This window comes from Sus scrofa, chromosome 12, assembly GCF_000003025.6.
Source record: "Sus scrofa isolate TJ Tabasco breed Duroc chromosome 12, Sscrofa11.1, whole genome shotgun sequence".
Classification (NCBI taxonomy): Eukaryota; Metazoa; Chordata; class Mammalia; order Artiodactyla; family Suidae; genus Sus; species Sus scrofa.
Genome location: NC_010454.4, coordinates 17615260 through 17633980, shown reverse-complemented (window position 1 = coordinate 17633980; position 18721 = coordinate 17615260). Strand labels below are relative to the sequence as shown.

At 46.5% G+C, this 18721-nt stretch overlaps 2 protein-coding genes across 6 annotated transcripts in view; one reads left to right on the top strand and one right to left on the bottom strand.

The window, feature by feature from the left end:
- Positions 1-6690, top strand: part of WNT3 (Wnt family member 3) — a 53907-nt gene extending 47217 nt beyond the window's left edge. For all 3 annotated transcript variants that reach the window (XM_013980865.2, XM_021066826.1, XM_021066825.1), the window contains one exon: positions 3147-6690. The gene's annotated coding sequence lies outside the window, so the exon portion shown is untranslated. The remainder of the gene's footprint in view (positions 1-3146) is intronic.
- Positions 9646-18721, bottom strand: part of NSF (N-ethylmaleimide sensitive factor, vesicle fusing ATPase) — a 165340-nt gene continuing 156264 nt past the window's right edge. For 2 of the 3 annotated variants that reach the window (XM_005668696.3, XM_013980864.2), the window contains exons 18-22: positions 16461-16595; positions 15000-15113; positions 11765-11820; positions 11506-11605; positions 9646-11307 (exon numbers count right to left, since the gene is read on the bottom strand). In XM_005668696.3, coding sequence (XP_005668753.1) covers positions 11305-11307; positions 11506-11605; positions 11765-11820; positions 15000-15113; positions 16461-16595 — 408 coding nt within the window. In that variant the 3' untranslated portion in view covers positions 9646-11304. The remainder of the gene's footprint in view (positions 11308-11505; positions 11606-11764; positions 11821-14999; positions 15114-16460; positions 16596-18721) is intronic. The other variant, NM_001244560.1, reaches the window with a different exon arrangement.

The window sequence follows — 18721 nt, the reverse complement described above, 5'->3', positions numbered from 1 at the left end:
CTCGCTGCCCATATTGCGCATCTGCCGAGCCAGAGGAGGGACTGTGGAGGTGGAAGCTGGGGTGCCTGACTTCTGGTCCCAACTTTGCTCTTAACTTCCTGTCCTTTCACTTCTCTGGGCCTCTGGTTTCTTACTGTAAAGTGAGGGGGGTAAAATATTTGAACCAGCAGGCCAGAAAGTCTCCTGTACCCCTGGGGCAGAGTCCTTTTGCATGCACCTTGAACTCAGAGGGCAGGTTTTTGCACAGGCGTAACTCCCACACCTCCGAGGTGTAGGAGGTGGGTGGGGAAAGCGGTGTCTAAGCCCATATTCCGGCAGATCTGAAGCTTGGGTGGAGCAGGGCGCGCTGTCACCGAGTTTATGGACGGTGATGGGGAGGAGGAAGGAGTCAGGTTCAGAGTGACGGTGCTGAGTAAGCGAGGGATCAAAGGCTGCCGGATTATGTTCCCAAGAGTTGCCCTGTGTGGGCGACACTGTTGCCCGGCCCTTGGGTCCATGGGTCTCCAGGACAGGTCAAGATGGGCGTGTGGTGGTCCTGGTCTCGGAGGGTGTCTAAGGCCTGTGTCCCCTTGCGCCCCTTTCTCTGTCTGAGACGGGCCTGGTCTATAGAATTTCAAGCTCTGGTCCAGCTTCCACCATCTACCAACCATGTGACCTAAATAATACTTATTTTCTCCTCCTCTGTCATCCTCCTCTGAGGTGCTCTGAGGAGCAAAGGGAAGGACACTGGAGACAGTGCTTGGTTCACTGAGGCACTTGCCCGCCTGGGGCTGTAGCCGGGAGGGCACCCCACTGATGCAGTTCCATGCAGGGCACCTCAGAGCTGGTGATGCTCGTCCGGCTGGGTGGGACTCGGGTGGGGTGGGCTTCTTTGCAGCACGGAGGAACCTCACGTGCCAGGAGAGCTCGGCTGAGGGCAGATTCAGCCTGTTTGGGAAGCCCCTCTGTGTAGCTCAGGTTACAGGGTCCTGAAAGACAGCAGGAGGTACCGCTTTTCTTGGTGTCCGAATAGTAGTGTGGGTGGTGGAAGGAGGACAGAGATGGTTCCAGCTCCATCACTTACCAGCTGGAAAGTAGGGGTGATGATGGGAGCCTAGCAGCATTTTTACGAGGTTCAAGTGAGTTGGCAGATGTGAGTGCCTGTCTGAATATGGTACTAATAAGTGTGAACAGTGCCCTCAGAGCTATGACATGAGGGCAGGCACAGTGCAAGGCAATGGTGTCATCACTTGGGCAATTTCATTTATTGCTTTTCAAAACGATGGAGGAAAAGTCAGTAAGAGAGAACTCCCAGGCTCACTGTCATGCCAGGTGGAAGGAATGTTTGCAAGCCACAGTGCCACCCTCCTCTCGTGCCCACTCTGGCCAGAGGCAACAGTGTCCTGTCAGGCAGGACACAGCTCTGGCCATTCTAAGAGGAGGTTGTGGGGAAATCAGAGTCTCAGAGCGTGAACACTGGAGAGGGCACAGAGGGCATTTGTCTAGCCCTGCCCACTGCACAGACGGGACACTGTGCCCAGGCCTCAGCCTCCAGAGAGCCCCCAAATGTGGGTCCTGCAGAGTCCACAGTGGTAGCAGCCCCGGCTCTGTTAGCGACTCTAGGGGGCTCCCGGGTGTCGGCTGGGCTTTGGCACCTCCCCTCCCCCGGGTTCGGGCAGCCTTCTGCCAAGTGGGAAAGAAGTGCTGGGTTGACCCTCAGTGTCCAGAAAACCCCTGCCTGTGACCTGACGCTGACTGTAAGATCCGTGTTCTCCGTCCGCCTTCTGCTCCCCATTTCTGAGACAGAAGGGCATTTCCCCCAGTCTTAGGGGAGATGATGCCATGCCCGGGGGGACACCCTGGAGCCCTTGCCCTGGGGCAAGTGGAAAATTGTCTCGGTCTGCTGCCCTTTTGACAAAAACTCAAATTTGTTGATTGGGGCCAGTTGTTGTTCCTCTCTGAGCCCCAGTTTCCTCATCTGTGCACAGGGGGTAGGAACCGTGACCCTGGCAGGGTTGCTGTGTGGACGAGAGGTCGTGCACACAGGAGCCTTGGCACAGGGTCCAAGGAGACAGCGCATTTTCCAAGGCCACGTGGGGCTGACCTCCAGGAGCCGCCTTCCGCCAGGCTTGCTGCTGGTCCGGAGCCCCAGGCCGAGACCTGGTTACCTTCCCTGTCCTTTCGTCCGCATAGACACCCTGCAGGCAAGCTGGGAACTGTGGAGAGAGGCTGGCAGGGACCGTGTGGGACGGAGCTCCGGCTCTGGCCTTTCTCGGCCACCTGTCTTGACAGTGCGGGTGGGAGAGAGCCGGGCATGTGCCCTCCACACCCTCAGGGCAGGAGAGCCCAGTCAAGACGGCTGTAGGCCACAGCAGGGCCAGAGGCCCGGGCTTCTCTGGGGAAAACCTCTTTCCACTGCTCGTGGATTTCGTCCAGTATCTCCGGCTGCCCACTGATTGCCCACCTTACGCGAACCAGACTCATTCCTTGTTACTCAGATGCGGTGAGCGCACTCAGCTGGAGGGGGCAGGGGGCCTGGAGGACCCCGGGAGGCGTCGCTAACTTGCCGTGAGACTTTGGACGTGGCCCCTTGATCTTGCAGAGTCTGGTTCACCCCCTGCAAGAGTCGGCTTCTGGCCCTGTCAGCCCCCCAAGGAGCTGGGAGTTAATCGGGAATGAGCTCTTTGGGCTTCAGATCCCTTGGGAGATGGAAATACATGAACACGGAGACCTCGGGCTTCCCGTGAGAAGGAATTATTCATAGTTCAACGTAGTTTCTTCCGTTTGGACAGCTCGAAACAAACGCAGTGTCTGGGAGTCTGTCAGGTGGTGGGGGACTGGGCCCTAGATTTGCGGGGTTTCTCCCCGTCTCCGAGCAAGTTGGTTCCTAGACCAGGCTGGTTACCTGCTCCGGGGCTTCTGGTTGCCGGAGCCCCAGCTAGAAGGTGAGGAGGAAGGATCTGGATCCCAGCGTGTAGATGTCCTGTAGCTCCCAGGTCCTTCCGCAGTGGTAGAGGGGGCGCACAGAAGCTCCGCCTGAGACCCCCGTTACCTCTGAGCTCAGGAGAGATGCCGAGCCGTCCGCCAGCAGCCTCCGACCTTTGCACCCTGTGGGAGGTCTCTCTGGGCAAACCGTTACGTTCCTAATTCTTCTTTACTTTCCCAAGGGCACTGGGAACAGGTGACGTGTGCGGCTGGGCGGATTCACCGAAGTCCTACGGGGAGCAGGGCCGAGCCGGGCTCAGCCCCAGCATCAGACGGCACGGAAACGGGACTGTTGCCAGATGCACGTGTGGTAATGACCTGGACCCACCTCGCCTGCTGCCTGGGAGGCCTCCCTCCCTCTCTCATCTTCAGTTTCTCACCCTACTCGGGATGGTGTGTGGTTTTCAAAGAAGGGGCTTTCTTTTTAGTTCTCTGGGGTCTGATAGGAACAGACCCGAGGCTTATCTTTGCACATGTTAAAGAAAATAAAAGTGGCAAAAACCCCAACCAACCAACCTTCTACTCCAGCAGAACAGGCTGGGCTGCCGTGAGCCTCTGCCTGGTGGGAAGGACATCCGCGTGGGCAAGACCGTCTCCCAGCCGCTGCGTCTGGTGCCATCCCGAGATGCCTGTGCGCGGGGAGTCAGGAAGCGGGGCAGCGCCCTGCCGTCTCCTCTTCTCTGCCGACTCCCATTCAAATCTGATAGACTTTCACATTCTGATAAAAGCCATAGGTTGAGCTGGGAGAAAGTGGTAGGGAGGCCCACGGCAATCGTTAGAGTCGGTTTGAGTTTTGAAGAGCCGGAGCTCCGGGCGACCTGGTAAGCTGTTTGAAGAGCAGCCGTATGTTCTTCTCAGTCCCATTTTCTCTGTAACCCCGTTCTGCACGAGAGGCTCTTGTGAACTGCAGTCAGATCTCCAGCTCTTTCTCTGCCATTCTGCAGTTTCCACCAGGAATGCAGTCCTTTTTTTTTTTTTTTGGTAGTGAACATTGTAAATAGGTTACGTGGGGTTGGGGGGGGACACCCTTTCGCCAGCTCAGATGGCTTCCCAAGGAAGGAAGCATCTTTAGAAGGGGCCATTCTGTCCCTCCCAGCCCTGCTCACCTGCAGATCCTGCATAAAAACAAACTCCAGCTTGAGCAGTTGGACTCTGGGTCACTTAGGATAAATTAGACAAAGGGTCAGAGAGAGTAGCAGGCTGTCCTTGAAATTCCTGTTTTGTGAGCAGTAGATGGGGAGGATAAAGAGGAGTCGTTCGTTTCCTTCCCAGTCGGGACGCGTCGTCCTGCGTCCCTTTCTGTGTGGCCTGTGCGAGGAAACCAGTGCAGATCTTGCCCCCACACCTCTGGCCTCACCTGCCCACGGAGAGCTTCAGTTCGTGCAGCCACCAGGATCAGGACGAGGTGTTCAGAGGCGGGCGAGCAGTCACTCGTTCCTGCGGGTGAAGCATCCCTCCGCTGAGTTCTCCTTGATCCCCACGGGTCCTCTGCCGTGGCCTAGAGGAAGCTAGCAGAGCGGAGGCAGACAGATCTGACAGACTGAGTCAACACGGCAGCTCTGTCTTAAGGAGAATCAGAAAGGAGAGAGGCAGCCGGGCCCGGGTGGAGCACGCGCCGCCTTCCTCCCCTCTCCTCTTCCCTGGGGTCAGCCCGACACTGACCCCAGACAGCAGGCCGGCCACCTTCCCACCTGCTCAGGCAGGTTCACCAAGATGATCGTCTAGACGCCGGGCCTGCGCTCTTGAATCTGCTGGCAAGGAGCCCTGCTAACGATACACTGCCCACCCCTCTAGAGAGTCTGAAGTGCCCCCCATCTCACCTGAGACTGGAGCGTTTTAAATCGTGTCGACCAGGTGATGCTTGCTTTATGTGAGAAGGACTTCTGCAGAATGGATACACATGTTCAAAGCAGTCTTTTCATATCTATGTATTATCTCTATTAAAAGTGATAAAGTCATGTTTCTGGGGCGTATTCAAGTAGACGACAAGTAATTATTTAATAATAGTACATTGAGTGCATTGTAATTATTCTCGCAGTAGTCAGGTAATAGTATCCAACAGAAATTTCCTACCAACCTGCTGTATCCAAAGTTTTGTAAAAAGTTGTAGAAGTTGTTGATCTTTTTGATTTTATATTCAAAGTCTCTTTTTATAAATATTATTTATTATACAATGTATATACCTTTGAGTTAACTAAGATTATATATTATATAAATATATATATATTTGGAGAAAATATATTTCATCATGCAGTTTTTTTCTGTTAAGTCATTAAAGAGAAGGTAAACTTCAAATGGAAACGTTGTACGATGTGTGGCGTTTGCAGACTAAGGCTCGGAAGGTCAGCGTCAGATTCTGAATCGGGGAGCCTTCACGTCCACTCTGAAATCCCTGGCCCCAGTTAAGGTCATTTCCTCTGTTCTCCAAGCAGGATCATCTGAGATGTCCTGCACAGTAGGTCTCATCTACGAAAGGACTTCCTTATAGGCTTACCTTGGTCTAAATCAGCTTCTAACAAAACTTCCAGTTTTAGAAAAAAGCAATTTGGGAGTTCCCACTGTGGCTCAATGGTAATGAGGTAGCGAACCCAACTAGTATCTACAAGGACTGAGGTTCGATCCCTGGCCTTGCTCAGTGGGTTAAGGATCCAGCGTTCCTGTGAGCTGTGGTGTAGCTTGCAGGTGCGGCTTGGATTTGACCCCTAGCCTGGGAACCTGCAGTTGCCGCAAGTTTGGCCCTAAAAAGCAAAAAAGAAAAAAAAGAAATGAGCAATTTGGGTAGTAATTCATTTCATAGGCTCCAGCACGTCTAATGCACAAATTCATGTCATAGACACTCAAAGATACGGCTCGAGGCCAGTAGACCACGGGATTGGCCACTGACTTAATCCCTTTCTAACCCATGTTTTCAACTCCACTTATTGGGAAAATAGGATTTGCTCTACTGAAAAGGAAACTTGACTGGAAGTGGCTCTCCCCACGAGCTCCACCTGGGAGCTTCGGAGGGGACAGAGTGGCTGGAAAGAAGAAATGATGTGCCCTGGGCTCTGGGGGCCTGGAACAGGTGTCATTTGAAGTTTTAGATGGGTGTGGGCAGAAGGACCCACCCACGGGCATGCTTCATGGAAGGGCGTGCTCCCCTCAGACTGATGCTTCAAAAGGACTCACCTGAAGCTTACAGGTAACGCCTTTTCAACAACGAGATGGCTGTAACTCCGTTTCACAACAGGCAATCCTTTGGTCTTCAGACCTACCCATAAAATGTCACCTTCAGTTTATTTGGCACAGGTCACATGTTTTCCTTTTTCTTTCTTCTTATTTACCTTAATTAGAAATAGGTAAATTCATCTCACTTCAGAGGGAAAAAAAAGCAGAAAAATAGAGGGGTCTGCCTTGCGAGGTGGAGAGGGGCTGCCTGTGTGCCCTGACCTTCCGTTAGGGTGACCACTAGAAGCTCATGAACTTTCTTTTGCCCATGACGTGTCTTTATTTAGTACCTGAGAAGCTGTTTCCGCTGTGCAGTGAATCAACCATGGAAAGGGTCGAGCTCTCCCCATCTCGCAGAGCTGTTTGGCCTTGTAGTTTACGTAAGGCTTAATGCTCATCTACTGCACTAGCTCGGGTACTTCTTTTTCAACATATTAAACTGCCAAACATTTAGGAGTTCCCGTTGTGGCTCGGCAGAAGTGAATCTGACTAGTATCCATGAGGACGCAGGTTCGATCCCTGGTCCCGCTCAGTGGGTTAAGGATCTGGCATTGCCGTGAGCTGTGGTGTAGGTTGCAGATGCGGCTCAGATCCTGTGTGGCTGTGGCGCAGGCTGGGGGCTACAGCTCCGAGTCGCCCTCTAGCCTGGGAACCTCCATATGCTGCAGATGTGGACCTAAAGAGACCCCCAAAAAAGAAAAAGTAAATTGTCAAATTTTTAAATGGTCCCTAATCACACTCACCAAGGCCATTTGTAATCCAGTGATTAATTCTATGATTAAAATAGTTGATAGCAGTGCTTGAACATTAGGTTTCTCCAAAAGTGCAAGTACTACTAAACATCTAAAAACAAGAGGAAGATCACCCTAAAACATCCAAAAGAAAGAGATATTATGGGAAGATATCTTTCAAAGCAATATTTTTTTTCTCTTTTTTGTCTTTTCTAGGGCTGCCCCTGAGACATATGGAGGTTCCCAGGGTAGGGGTCTAATTGGAGCTGTAGCCACTGGCCTACACCACAGCCACAGCAACGCAGGATCTGAGCCGTGTCTGCGACCTACACCACAGCTCACGGCAACGCCGGATCCTTAACCCACTGAGCAAGGCCAGGGATCGAACCCGAAACCTCATGGTTCTTAGTTGGATTTGTTAATCACTGAGCCACACGGGAACTCCTCAAGGCAATATTTTTTTATGAAGACAGAAACTATGAGAGTGTTCAAACATGAGGCACAACCAAAGGCAAAAGAAGCATAAGCGAAGGGAATGATGATGGTTAGTTTACGCTAGGTGCATCTGACGATGCTGTCCATTGAGCTCCCCTGGCCCTGGGGTGTGGATGTGCTATTGTGTACAATTGGCCAATGCATTATTTCAGCAAAATTATGGCTGTTCTACGTGTCATTATTTCTCCCAGCTCACCAAAGAACTTTCTAGGATGCAAAAAATTACCTTACCATGAATCTTACACTCCCAAAATGGTGTAACCGCATTAGCTGTATGGAGACTGTAGGCTGGGAAAATTTTAAACTTCCGTCTGCCTTGCAAACTGTCTCCACTCCTTGGGATTCTTGCCTATCACAGGCGCCATCTCCTGCATCTTAATGTCACGGTGTCCGCACAGCACACGCCCTCCGTGGGCCCAGCTCCAGGACCCAGTCTCAGCACTGCTTGCCAGCTGATGAGAAACTCTGGATCATTTTGCAATAACTTCTGAAATTTACATGCTTTTTTGAACTCTCATACACACCTTTCCCAGTCATTTCTTTGAAGAGGCTCATGGATCAAGTTGCCGGGGCAGGAAAATGAAATCTTGCTTTTACCTTCTGTGTTTGGGTTGGGTTGGTTGTTTATAGCTGACTCAGTGCTTCAAAAGTTCTGTTTACCAGGATTTGATTAATTTTACACATGTGAATCTACTTCATGACTTGTTGCTGAAACTCAGGGGAGGCTCTTCACTATAATTTTTATGGTATAAAAAGTTAGCCTTAAAGGAAAACACATTTTGGGTTTAACCACCATTATCCACTTTTTCTGTTACATTAAAAAAGTGTTGGGTGTTCCTGTTGTGGCGCAGTGGAAATGAATCTGACTAGGAACCGTGAAGTTGTGGATTCAATCCTTGGCCTCGCTCAGTGGGTTAAGGGTCCGGCGTTGCCATGAACTGTGGTGTAGATGGCAGGCATGGCTCGGATCCTGCATTGCTGTGGCTCAGGAGTAGGCCAGCAGCTGTAGCTCCGATTGGACTCCTAGCCTGGGAACTTCCATGTGCTGCAGGGGTGGCCCTAAAAAAAAAAAAAAAAAGTATTTCAGTGAAGTTGTACAGATTTAGAAGGGATAAAATAGCATCCTTTTGTGAGGTTTTAATGACATCTTTTTTAAAATTTCTAAATTTATTTTTTGCTTTTTAGGGCCACACCGTCGGCATATGGAGGTTCCCAGGCTGGGGTCAAATCGGAGCTACAGCTGCTGGCCTACACCACAGCTCACAGCAACGCCGGATCCTTAACCCACTAATCGAGGTTGGGGATCGAACCTGCAACCTCATGGTTCCTAGTCGGATTCATTTCCACTGGGCCACAACGGGCACTCCTAATGACATCGTCTAACCAAAAAACAGCCTGTTAACAGTTCAGCCATAGAAGAAATCTAAGCAGCTAGGGAGTCTCCTTTGTTCCAGGCCAGGCTGCGCTGTAATCTTGAACGCTCAGATTCAAGATCTGAGCCTAGCATCGGCTTTGAGGAGCGCTGGGATGGCTTCAGCCTCTGCCTTCTCACGGCTGTGCAGGGACCAGGTTGACCTCAGGGTCATCCTCCCAGGAGGGTGTGGACACTCTGAGGTTGACCTCTCCCCACAGGCCTTGCTGATGTTCTGAGTGGCCTTTAGTCCTAACCTGAGCCACCTCTAAGGATCAGGGTTTAGGCTAAAAGATCTGATAGCTCAGAAATAAGCAAAATGGATAAAGGATACCAAAATGAACTATGTGAAGAAATCCCACTGAAAGTGTTTGAGTCCCTTGGTTTGCACGTGAAGGAGTAATTCTACTTGAGGAACAGGTTGTCTTCCTGGTTTATTACTAACCCACTTATGGCCTTGATATACTTGTGATTTTAATAAGGGGAAACAAGTAAAATAGGTGTAAAGATTCTTGTTGTACATTAACTCTGTAAAATCAGCTATTGAGCTGTTTTTTTCCTTTTGGCCACACCCATGACATGCAGAAGTTCCCCGGGCCAGGGATCAAACCTGAGCCTCAGCAGCAACCTGAGCCATGGCAGTGATGCTGGATCCTTAACCTGCTGAGCCACAAGGGAACTCCTGTTTTTCTCTTAAATTAACAATGTCTTCTAAATAATTAAAATCATCCACCTCCTCACACTAATAACAAAACAAGGAAGGGATTTTCCAAGCTCCCTCTTCATCCATTCATATCAGTTATATATGTTGTTTGTACAAAATACGGGTCTGTAGAATGTTTTCAAGTATATTTACTCTTTATTGCATTCCTTCATTTGTATTAAACAATATAATTATATTTTTCAATATAATTTTGGACAAAACACAGAGACATAAACCTCATTTAACAGGAGACATAAGTTAATACAATGTGTGCTGCTTTCATGGGAAGAGAAAAGAGGCAAGCTCTAAAACAGGTAAGGGAATCCAGGCTACTGGCCACCAGGAATCACAGAATTTCACAATACAATCCACTTTAAAAAAAAAAAAAAAAAGCCACAAAATAAGCTTGGGATGAAAATCCAAAGAAGAAAGTAGATGTGACATACAAGTCTACCAAAAATATACAGATAGTAAGATCTGCAGATAATTCACCTTCTACATGGGGACAGATGGCAGAGCGATACCCAAGCACACGGGCAACGAGCCTTAGGTAGCGTTAGGTACCTTCAGGTGGCTTCTGATTGCTTGTCCCTGAATTTTAAGCAGCAATGGGGAGAGAATGGCATGTTCCACAATTCTCATCACCACACACGACGGCGACCTGATTAAACTTCTTCAAAGGCAGCTGTAAGACAAACCGCCGTTCTCTTTCCCTCGGGAAGAGGTGCGTGGAGGGAGAGGAATGCGCTTAGTGTGCTGGAATGGACGGGGAAGGACTGAGGGCAGAGGGCTAGAAAGTGGTTTTTGGTTTTTCTGGAAAATGGTGTTTTATTTAGATGCTAGAGAGTACAGATAACTTAAAGGAAGGCTACATGGTAAGTGGTTGGGCTAAGGAAAACAAAATCGATGCTGAATAAGCCTTTGACATACACTAAGGGATTGCCCCATTTAGAGTTGGACACTAATTAGTGCTGCGAGGGCGGCAACTTACTTGGGTGACTCCTTTCTGTTTAGGGGTGTCTGCTTTTTCCATACAGAGCTTTCACACGTTTCTGACATCTACCAAGTGGTAATGATGAGCGCATCTCCTACCACACAGCCAACCACTTACACTAAGGGAACGTCACAGCCAGCACAGAAATACTGCGATTTTCTATTAAGAAAGATCTTCTGCTTGTAACATGGGAAACATCTCTGAAAATGATTGAGAACAGCATCTTAGAGATCCAAAGCCCTGTTTTTTTCAGGCAAAGATAACCAGCTTCCTGGGAGAACGTTTAACCAAATATCCAGTTGCCTTAGCGCAAGTACGGGGGAGGGGGAGTGGTAAGATAATCCCCTTGGACCCATACCTCTGTTCACTGCTCCTGGTTTACAGGCAGAAAGTCTTCCTTCTAATAGGCCAACTGTTGTTTTGCAACATCATCACGTTTGCTGAGCTTCTGGGTGGTGACGGCGGGGGCAGGGAGCTGAGAGCGTGTAGTGTTCACCAGTACAGTATGCTCCTACGTTTAAAGACTGAGGAAGGAAGAGTCAGCTTGCAGGGAAAGGTAAGCGCGGCATCCTAAGGCCAAGTTATACCTTCCACAAAATAGCGGAACATCTCAATAAGCACAAGGAAGGGAGTTTTATTGCACGAATCATGCAGAGTGAGCATGTGGTGAAGGTGGGGAACATTTCACTTTGTCCAGTATCTTGAGGAAGTTGAGCGAAGATCCTAGGCCATCTTCACCCTGGTCACTTCTCTTGGTCACTTTGCGTTGGAAAATAGTTCATTTTCAAAGTCCAGGGGGCTACTGAAAAAAATACCCAGAACACACACAAAAAAACAGATGAGGGTCTGCAAAAAGCTGTTGGTCACAAAAAAACACTAAAAAGCTTCTTAATGGCTTTTCTACATTTTTCTCTATGCATTTGCTATTAGATGTGCATTTCACAAAAGAAAAATGGTCACAGCTCCATGCATTTAAAAGCAGGTTCCAATAAATATGTACCATTGAGCTTTTTCCTGCACTGTGACAAGGCAGTTTTGCGAAGCAGGACAGGGAGAGCAAACCAACAGTACAACCCATTTCCTTGCTTGGTCTCTCAGACCTACAACACAGCGAAGAATTCTAATAAATGCAAACAAAGTTGTCCAAGAGAGGTTGCGAATTCAAATTCATGTGTACTTTATAGCACCTCTTAGAACAGGTGCTTGGACCTGAAAGGTCCGTAAGTCTGGCTGCTGGTTTTAAATGTTTATGTACTTACGCTCCTTCTTCTCTTAAGAGGGCCAAGAATTTTCTCACACGGTATTCAGGGTCCATCTAAATACATCAGAAGAAATAAAAAGGTTGGGTTAATGGTGCCCTCCAACTATGCGCTTACTTCCTGCCGAGAAAATGACTGGTTTCCTCTCCTGCTAGTGCTCTGCTGAGTCACAGAAATGCGTGGCCTGCTCCCTGACCAGTGTTCTGATAAACGGCCAAGCAGACAAGATCACTCGAGGCGAGTGAGTGGAGTTTCCTCGCGGAGAGCATTGTGGTTCCCAAAGACTCAGCTGGTCAGTGCTCCCAAGCGTGAGACCAGAGGGGGCCATTCCTGGGGGCGCAAGTGACGCCCAAGTCACAGGACTCAGCGAAGGCATAAAAGTGAGACCAAAACTGAAGAAACCAATTGATGTTGATTCAACCTAAAATAGTTTATTAATGCTATATGTGACACTTCTGGTTTTTTTGGCATTGGTCTCCCTTGCATGGTTTGTTCTTTGCAATTAATGAAAAAAAAATGTGCTGAAACCAGAAAAAATGAACAGTGGGGCTGATTCCTCTGCCACGCTCTCTGGATAACCCGGTCTCCTGTGACTGAGAACGGCATCATGAGTCCCTGAAAAGATCGGGAAGTTAGTTCTGATTCAGGCTGTGGGTTCAGGTTGTTATTATTAATTATTCAATTTCATTCCATTTTCATATTTCTACTAATTTGTGTAATTCTATTTTATTCTCATTGGCCACCAGAGAGATGAAATTATGTAAAAAAAAAGATCATTAAAAACGTCTTTAATTCCTTAAGTTGATTTTTTATTGTAAGAAACACACCTAACTTTTAAAAAATGTTCCAGGGCAGGAGTCTGTTTCCCAAGAGGGAACTCCCTGCCCTCCAGGAATACCTTTCAAATGCTCAGTGCAGCTGCGGGTAAACGTGCAATTCGATTCCCCCCTCCAACCACTTTTTAAAAAAGATTTCTTCTCTTTTATCCCAGAAAAACTTCCAACAGAAGTTTCAAATGTATCAAAGTTAAGAGGTCAGACTACAAAGGACTAAGAAAAAGTGTGAATAGTTAACAAGTGAAACATTTTTCCTTTTGGGGAATAGAATTACATATGAATCAATTGTCAAGTTCTTAAAAAAAAAAAGACCTGGCTGGAGCTCCGCTGTAGTCCGTACTTGCAGGTCTCTGCCCATTAACTCTATTTAATATGTGTGAGCAACGACTTACTGACTTGCCTGTAGCTATGGAATTAAAAGTCAAGAGAAAGGGAGGAAAAAAGTAATCTAGATAAATGACTTTATTCCCTCAGGTGACATCCAGTCAGAGCAGATCCTCAGCGCTGTGCAAGTTTTAACAGAATTGTGTATAGTGAACAGAGCGGTAACATGACTTATATTCTGCTCAACTACATGCCGCTTCACTTAGGCTCAGTCTCTCTAAGGCAGATCTAAAGAGAATTCACTCGGCTGCACGAAATCCGTTTGACATGAAGAGCTTCAAACTCAGAGGCCTATGAAGTGTCAGCCGCTGAGATGCGGCCTGAGTGCCCCGCTCTCACTTTCCACCCTCATCCACGGGAGGCATTCACGCCGCCCCTGACCTGCAGGCATCAAAGGAGGAGGAAGGGGTACGGATTGAGGAGAAAACCCCACATGGTGTCTTCTGTGCAATTATTGAAAAAGAAACTGTGCTGAAACTTAAAAAATGAAGAGTAGATGCTGACTTATTTGACAGATTTATCTTTTCCAAGGAAAGAGCTAATACATCTGTATATGCACCATTTCCAAGCATAAGCCTAAGCAAAGTGAGGCGTCTGTAACTTTAATTTACTACATAATGAAACATAAGTAAATCGGCTTAAAACAGTCCAGGTGAAAGTTCAATAAATTAAACTTTAGGTATCTGAAAGCCACAGTGTCATTTTAAAATAAATTTACCAGCAAGATTAAAAAGGATGCATTTCATGATTCCAAATTGTTATTGGTCCAAGAGCCTATTTCAGAAGTAAGTGAAACTCCAATTTCACCTCTGCTACCCACAAGTCACACTGAACAGCAGGACTGAGCAGAAATACATAACCCTCAGAAGGCAGCCAGTCTGTCCGCCTAGGACCTGGGAGAGATGCATTCAACACAAGTTTACTGTGTGCCCTCCTCTGTGTCCAGCTCTGTTCGAGGGGCTGTAGATTCAATAGTGAGTGAGAGCCAAGGTTCCCGAACTCACAGAGCTTGGAAGGGATGCCGTTATTATCTAGCAAGTCTGTCAGGTAAGAACAAAAGACAAGGTGGGCACAGGGAGGGGTAAAGTTGCAAAAAGAAGAAAGCTAAGTTGCCAGAGGATGTGAGAAAGTCCCAAAGAAGCTTCATCTGTTTTTGCCCAGGCAGTAGCCTGGGGCTTAGTTTTCTATGTGATCCTGGACAATTCAACCCCGCAGCAGTTTGCCTGAAATTATGAGGAACCCAGCCAGGGGAAAATATACAGAGCCCAAGTCTAATCCATACAACTCACTTCCCCTGGCCCTTGAGGCCATCTCCAGGGCCCTTCTGGTGTCTGTGCAGTAGCTTCCTGACCTCTGATGGACAACGCCATCCCCTCTCCTTCGACAACTGGCAGTGACCTTGGATAACTCACTGACAATCTGTGGGACACTCAATAACCTCCCTTCTAAAATGAGAGGCAGCAGAACAATTGTTCTTTCAAGTCTTTCCTAGTTCTAGGATCTAATGCTACCTACACTAAAACTTAGAGTAACTTTATCTTTTATTTATTTTATTTTTGCTATTTCTTGGGCCGCTCCCGCGGCATATGGAGGTTCCCAGGCTAGGGGTCCAATTGGAGCTGTAGCTGTCGGCCTAGGCCAGAGCCACAGCAACTCGGGATCCGAGCCACGTCTGCAACCTACACCACAGCTCACGGCAACGCCGGATCCTTAACCCACTGAGCAAGGGCAGGGATTGAACCCGCAACCTCATGGTTCCTAGTCGGATTCGTTAACCACTGCACCACGACGGGAACTCCTATCTTTTATTTTTGCATTTTAAGAAGTGGGAAAGCAAAGTACCAACAGGTTACTGTTTGATCTCAGAAGTGGGCTCCTAACACTGACTTGAGTTTGGAAATAACATAAGGGAATTATAACTTAATTAAAACCTTCGTGAGAGGAAATGATAAAACCTCTCTGCATATATCCTGAAGCTTCTATGTCTGAGCCACATGGCGAAGGCAGCATCTTACCTGCAGGGACATCTCGATCAACATTAGTAACTTCTTGATCCCGATCCAGACCTTCTTCCCTTTGACTTGCTGTGCAATTGTGGTACGTTCCTTATCCTTGAAGTTGCCCAACAGCTATGTGAACAATAAAAAAACAAAAAACGAAAGCACCTCTATGAGTGCCTCAACGGCAGTAGTTAATTCTCATACTTACCCTTGAAAGAGGAGTGCTAAGAACTACCTGACTGGTTCAAGCTGATAGAATTCTCTCAGAACTTTAAAATCCAACCTGACTTTTCTGAGTCCAGTAGGTACAATTCTGAAAATGAAAATTGGTATCCTAAGCCCTGTTTTCCTATGGACGGTCATTATAATTTAGAGACATATTTGCTGGGGGAAAAAGAGCTCCAATCCTTAATAAATATCAGTTAAAATTCTTAACATTCCTTTCTAGGAATAATCTGTATGTGTCAAAGCAGAATAAATTTAATTTCTCTTACTCAACTCCAGCACAAAAACTGCACAAATAGGTAACCCAAAGACATATATCATATGGGTTCTCTTCCTTTCTTTCTCTCTCTCTCTCTCTTTGCTTTTCAGGGCCACACTCATGGCATATGAAAGTTCCCAGGCTACAGGTTGAATCGCAGCTGCAGCTGCTGGCCTACACCACAGCAACACATGATCCAAGCAGCATCTGTGACCTACACCATAGCTCATGGCAACACCAGATCCTTAAGCCACTGAGTGAGACCACGGATCGAACCCGTGTCCTCTGGATACTAGTCAGATTCGTTTCCACTGTGCCACGAAGGGAACACTCGATAATTTGCTTCGTTGGGTGTTTGCCCCAACGGTATAGGTCTTGAGGATTTTAAGAAGTTCCTGAATCTACCACAGCTGAATAGTCACTGGATGTTTGCTAACAGATCTGATCAAGTCATTTGTACACACTGATATTAATGGAAAGTTTAATAAAGGACTTTAAAAAAAAAATTTAAAGACTCATTCTCAAAAAATGTGAGCAATCACTTCCATGTCATGAACTTGTTAATAAAGGTCTTTTTAAGAAGTTTCTAAGGTTTTAATTGTTATTCCAATGTATTAAACACAAGTAAATGGGCTGAAAGCTAGTCTGAATAACTGAATTTTTCATATATTGATTACTTGACTCCCCTTCCTCTATTTCACGTTTCTGGTTCATGTCATCTATACATTACTCAGGCTGGGCATGAGACTATTCATTCCTGGCAGTTTGTATGCTGCTGAAACTGAGGAATGAGAAATTACTTCCCTCTCACTTACATTTATTTCTTCTAATTCCTGAAAATGATTCTGGAGGTACACCCTCAGTTCCATGTTCCAGGTTAACACAGAAACTGAACACCAGGTGCTCAGTTTGAAGGTGCCCAACACCTTAGCACTGATTCCAGCCTCAACTCCTTTCTTTAAACAGTGTGCAATCCACTGACTCATCCTCACCTCCAAAGCCTCTAGCAGCTGCTCTCCCGTGGCGATGTTGGGCACGTGGATGGTGGTGCTGAAAGCGTTAAGCATCTCCATCTCCTGAAGGACATCTTTGCGGCTAGTGGTCCCGATGATAAGAAGCTTGCGGCCCTGATCATGGGGAGAAAATGTGTTAAAACACACAGGAGAAGACTGGTTAGGAAACTAGAGTAAACCTGAACAAGAGTCATTTATTTAATTGCAGAAATGTGAATGATTACACAAAAGAGAAGGAAAAAATTCAGAATTTTGCTCTGGGAAATCTAAAAGTATCAACAACGTGACTCAGAAAGAGCATCGCTTTCTTCAGAACTTGGTCCAGAAAGAGGCAACTGCTCTTACTCCTCATTCATATCAATAAAATAATGGATGAGTAAACCAGGAAGACACACAAACCAGATAGAAAGATACCTTAGCATATGTTTGTAATTCATGTTTCACAGCGAATACGGTATATGTATGGCTGGAAAAAAAAAATGAATGAATGGAAAGTCCACACCACCCACTTAGCAAGGCTTTATGCTTTTTAGAAGGATTAGGGTAATAATAATATATTTATGCAACAGTTAACTGTGAGAGGCACAGTGCTAAGTGCTTTACAAAATTGTCTCACTTAATATTTTAAAATTGCATTTTAATTTTTAACCCCCAAATAGTCAAGAAATGTTTAAAAACTACACCTGGCTTAGGCCACCATTCCTGCTTCCCTCTCTGAGAGGGAACCATTTTCACCTCTTAGTTTTTCTTCTTGTATTTACTTCCTGATCTTTAAATAACAAGGTTATAGTATTCTATGTAGATTTTTCTTTTCAGTTTAAATGTTATTTCCTGAATTCCTGTTATGGAAGATGGAGATTTGATATTAATTTTGCACTTATCCCCTATCTCCAATATGTCCCTTTTCATGTCCATCCAATATAGTTATTTCAGTCTTTGGTTAAATTAATTAATTAATTTTCTGCTTTCTAGGGCTACACCTGCGGCCTATGGAGATTCCCAGGCTACGGGTCTAATCAGAGCTACAGCCACGGCAACGTGGGTTCCGAACCGTGTCTGTGACCTACACCACAGCTCACGGCAATGTCCAATCCTTAACCCACTGAACGAGGCCAGGGATCGAACCCCCAACCTCATGGTTCCTAGTGGGATTTGTTTCCACTGAGCCACGATGGGAACTCCCTGGCTAAATTTATATGTAGTATTTACGATGATAATATAAATATGACTTATGGCCAAGCCATGTAGTGTACTATTAAATTCCCTTTCTTGGGCAACACTTTGTTTTTATTAGAGTTAAGAATTGCCATTTCCCCCTTTGCTTAGTTTACTAGGTGCCTATCACAATTTTATCCCCAAATAAATGCAGCCATAATATCCTTTTAATACGTTCTAACATGTTAGGGGATTTTAAAGTTTTGGGTGTTTTTTCTTGAAGACAGCCTCCTCTTGGAGGCCTCTGTTCTCCAGGCCTGGTGCACAGCTGTTACTCTAGAACTTTCCTCTCCTCTCTTACATACCCTTTATCTTAGCCTTCCTTTTTTTTTTTTTCCCCCCCGCTTATCCCCTCTTTTCTGGGGTACATATACTTCAAAAGCTTCCTGAGGAAGGGTGTATGGCAGGTGAAATTAAGACCTTACATGTCTGGACATGCCTTTATCCCACCCTTAATACTGTATATTCCCTTTATACTGGATAGTTTGGCTTGGGATAGAGAATAGGTAAGAAATAATTGTCCTCTCAGAATGTTCAAGGGCTTATTCTATTGTCTTTTAATTTTCAGTGTTGCTGACTAGAAGACTGATACTATTCTGATTTTCTGACTCATTGTTTCTAACTTTGAAAAAAGATTTAATTTAAAAGAATCTTTTCTTTATCCCCATGCTATAATTTCAGTTATGAACCTTGAGCTAAGTCTTTGTTTACTACTTTTGCTGGTACTAGATGGATCCTTTCTAAACTGGAAACTCCAGGAAGTTCCCACTGTGGCTCAGCGGGTTAAGAGCCCAACACAGTGTCCATGAGAATGTGGGTTCCAGCCCTGGCCTCACTCAGTGGGTTAAGGATCTGGGGTTGTTGCAAGCTACAGTGTAGGTTGCAGCTGCAGCTCAGATCTGGGATTGCTGTGGCTGGCAGCTGCAGCTCTGATTTGACCCCTAGCCTGGGAAATTTCATATGCTGCAGGTATGGCACTAAAGAGAAAGAAAAAAAAAAAAAAAAAAAAAAAAGAGCAAAACCAA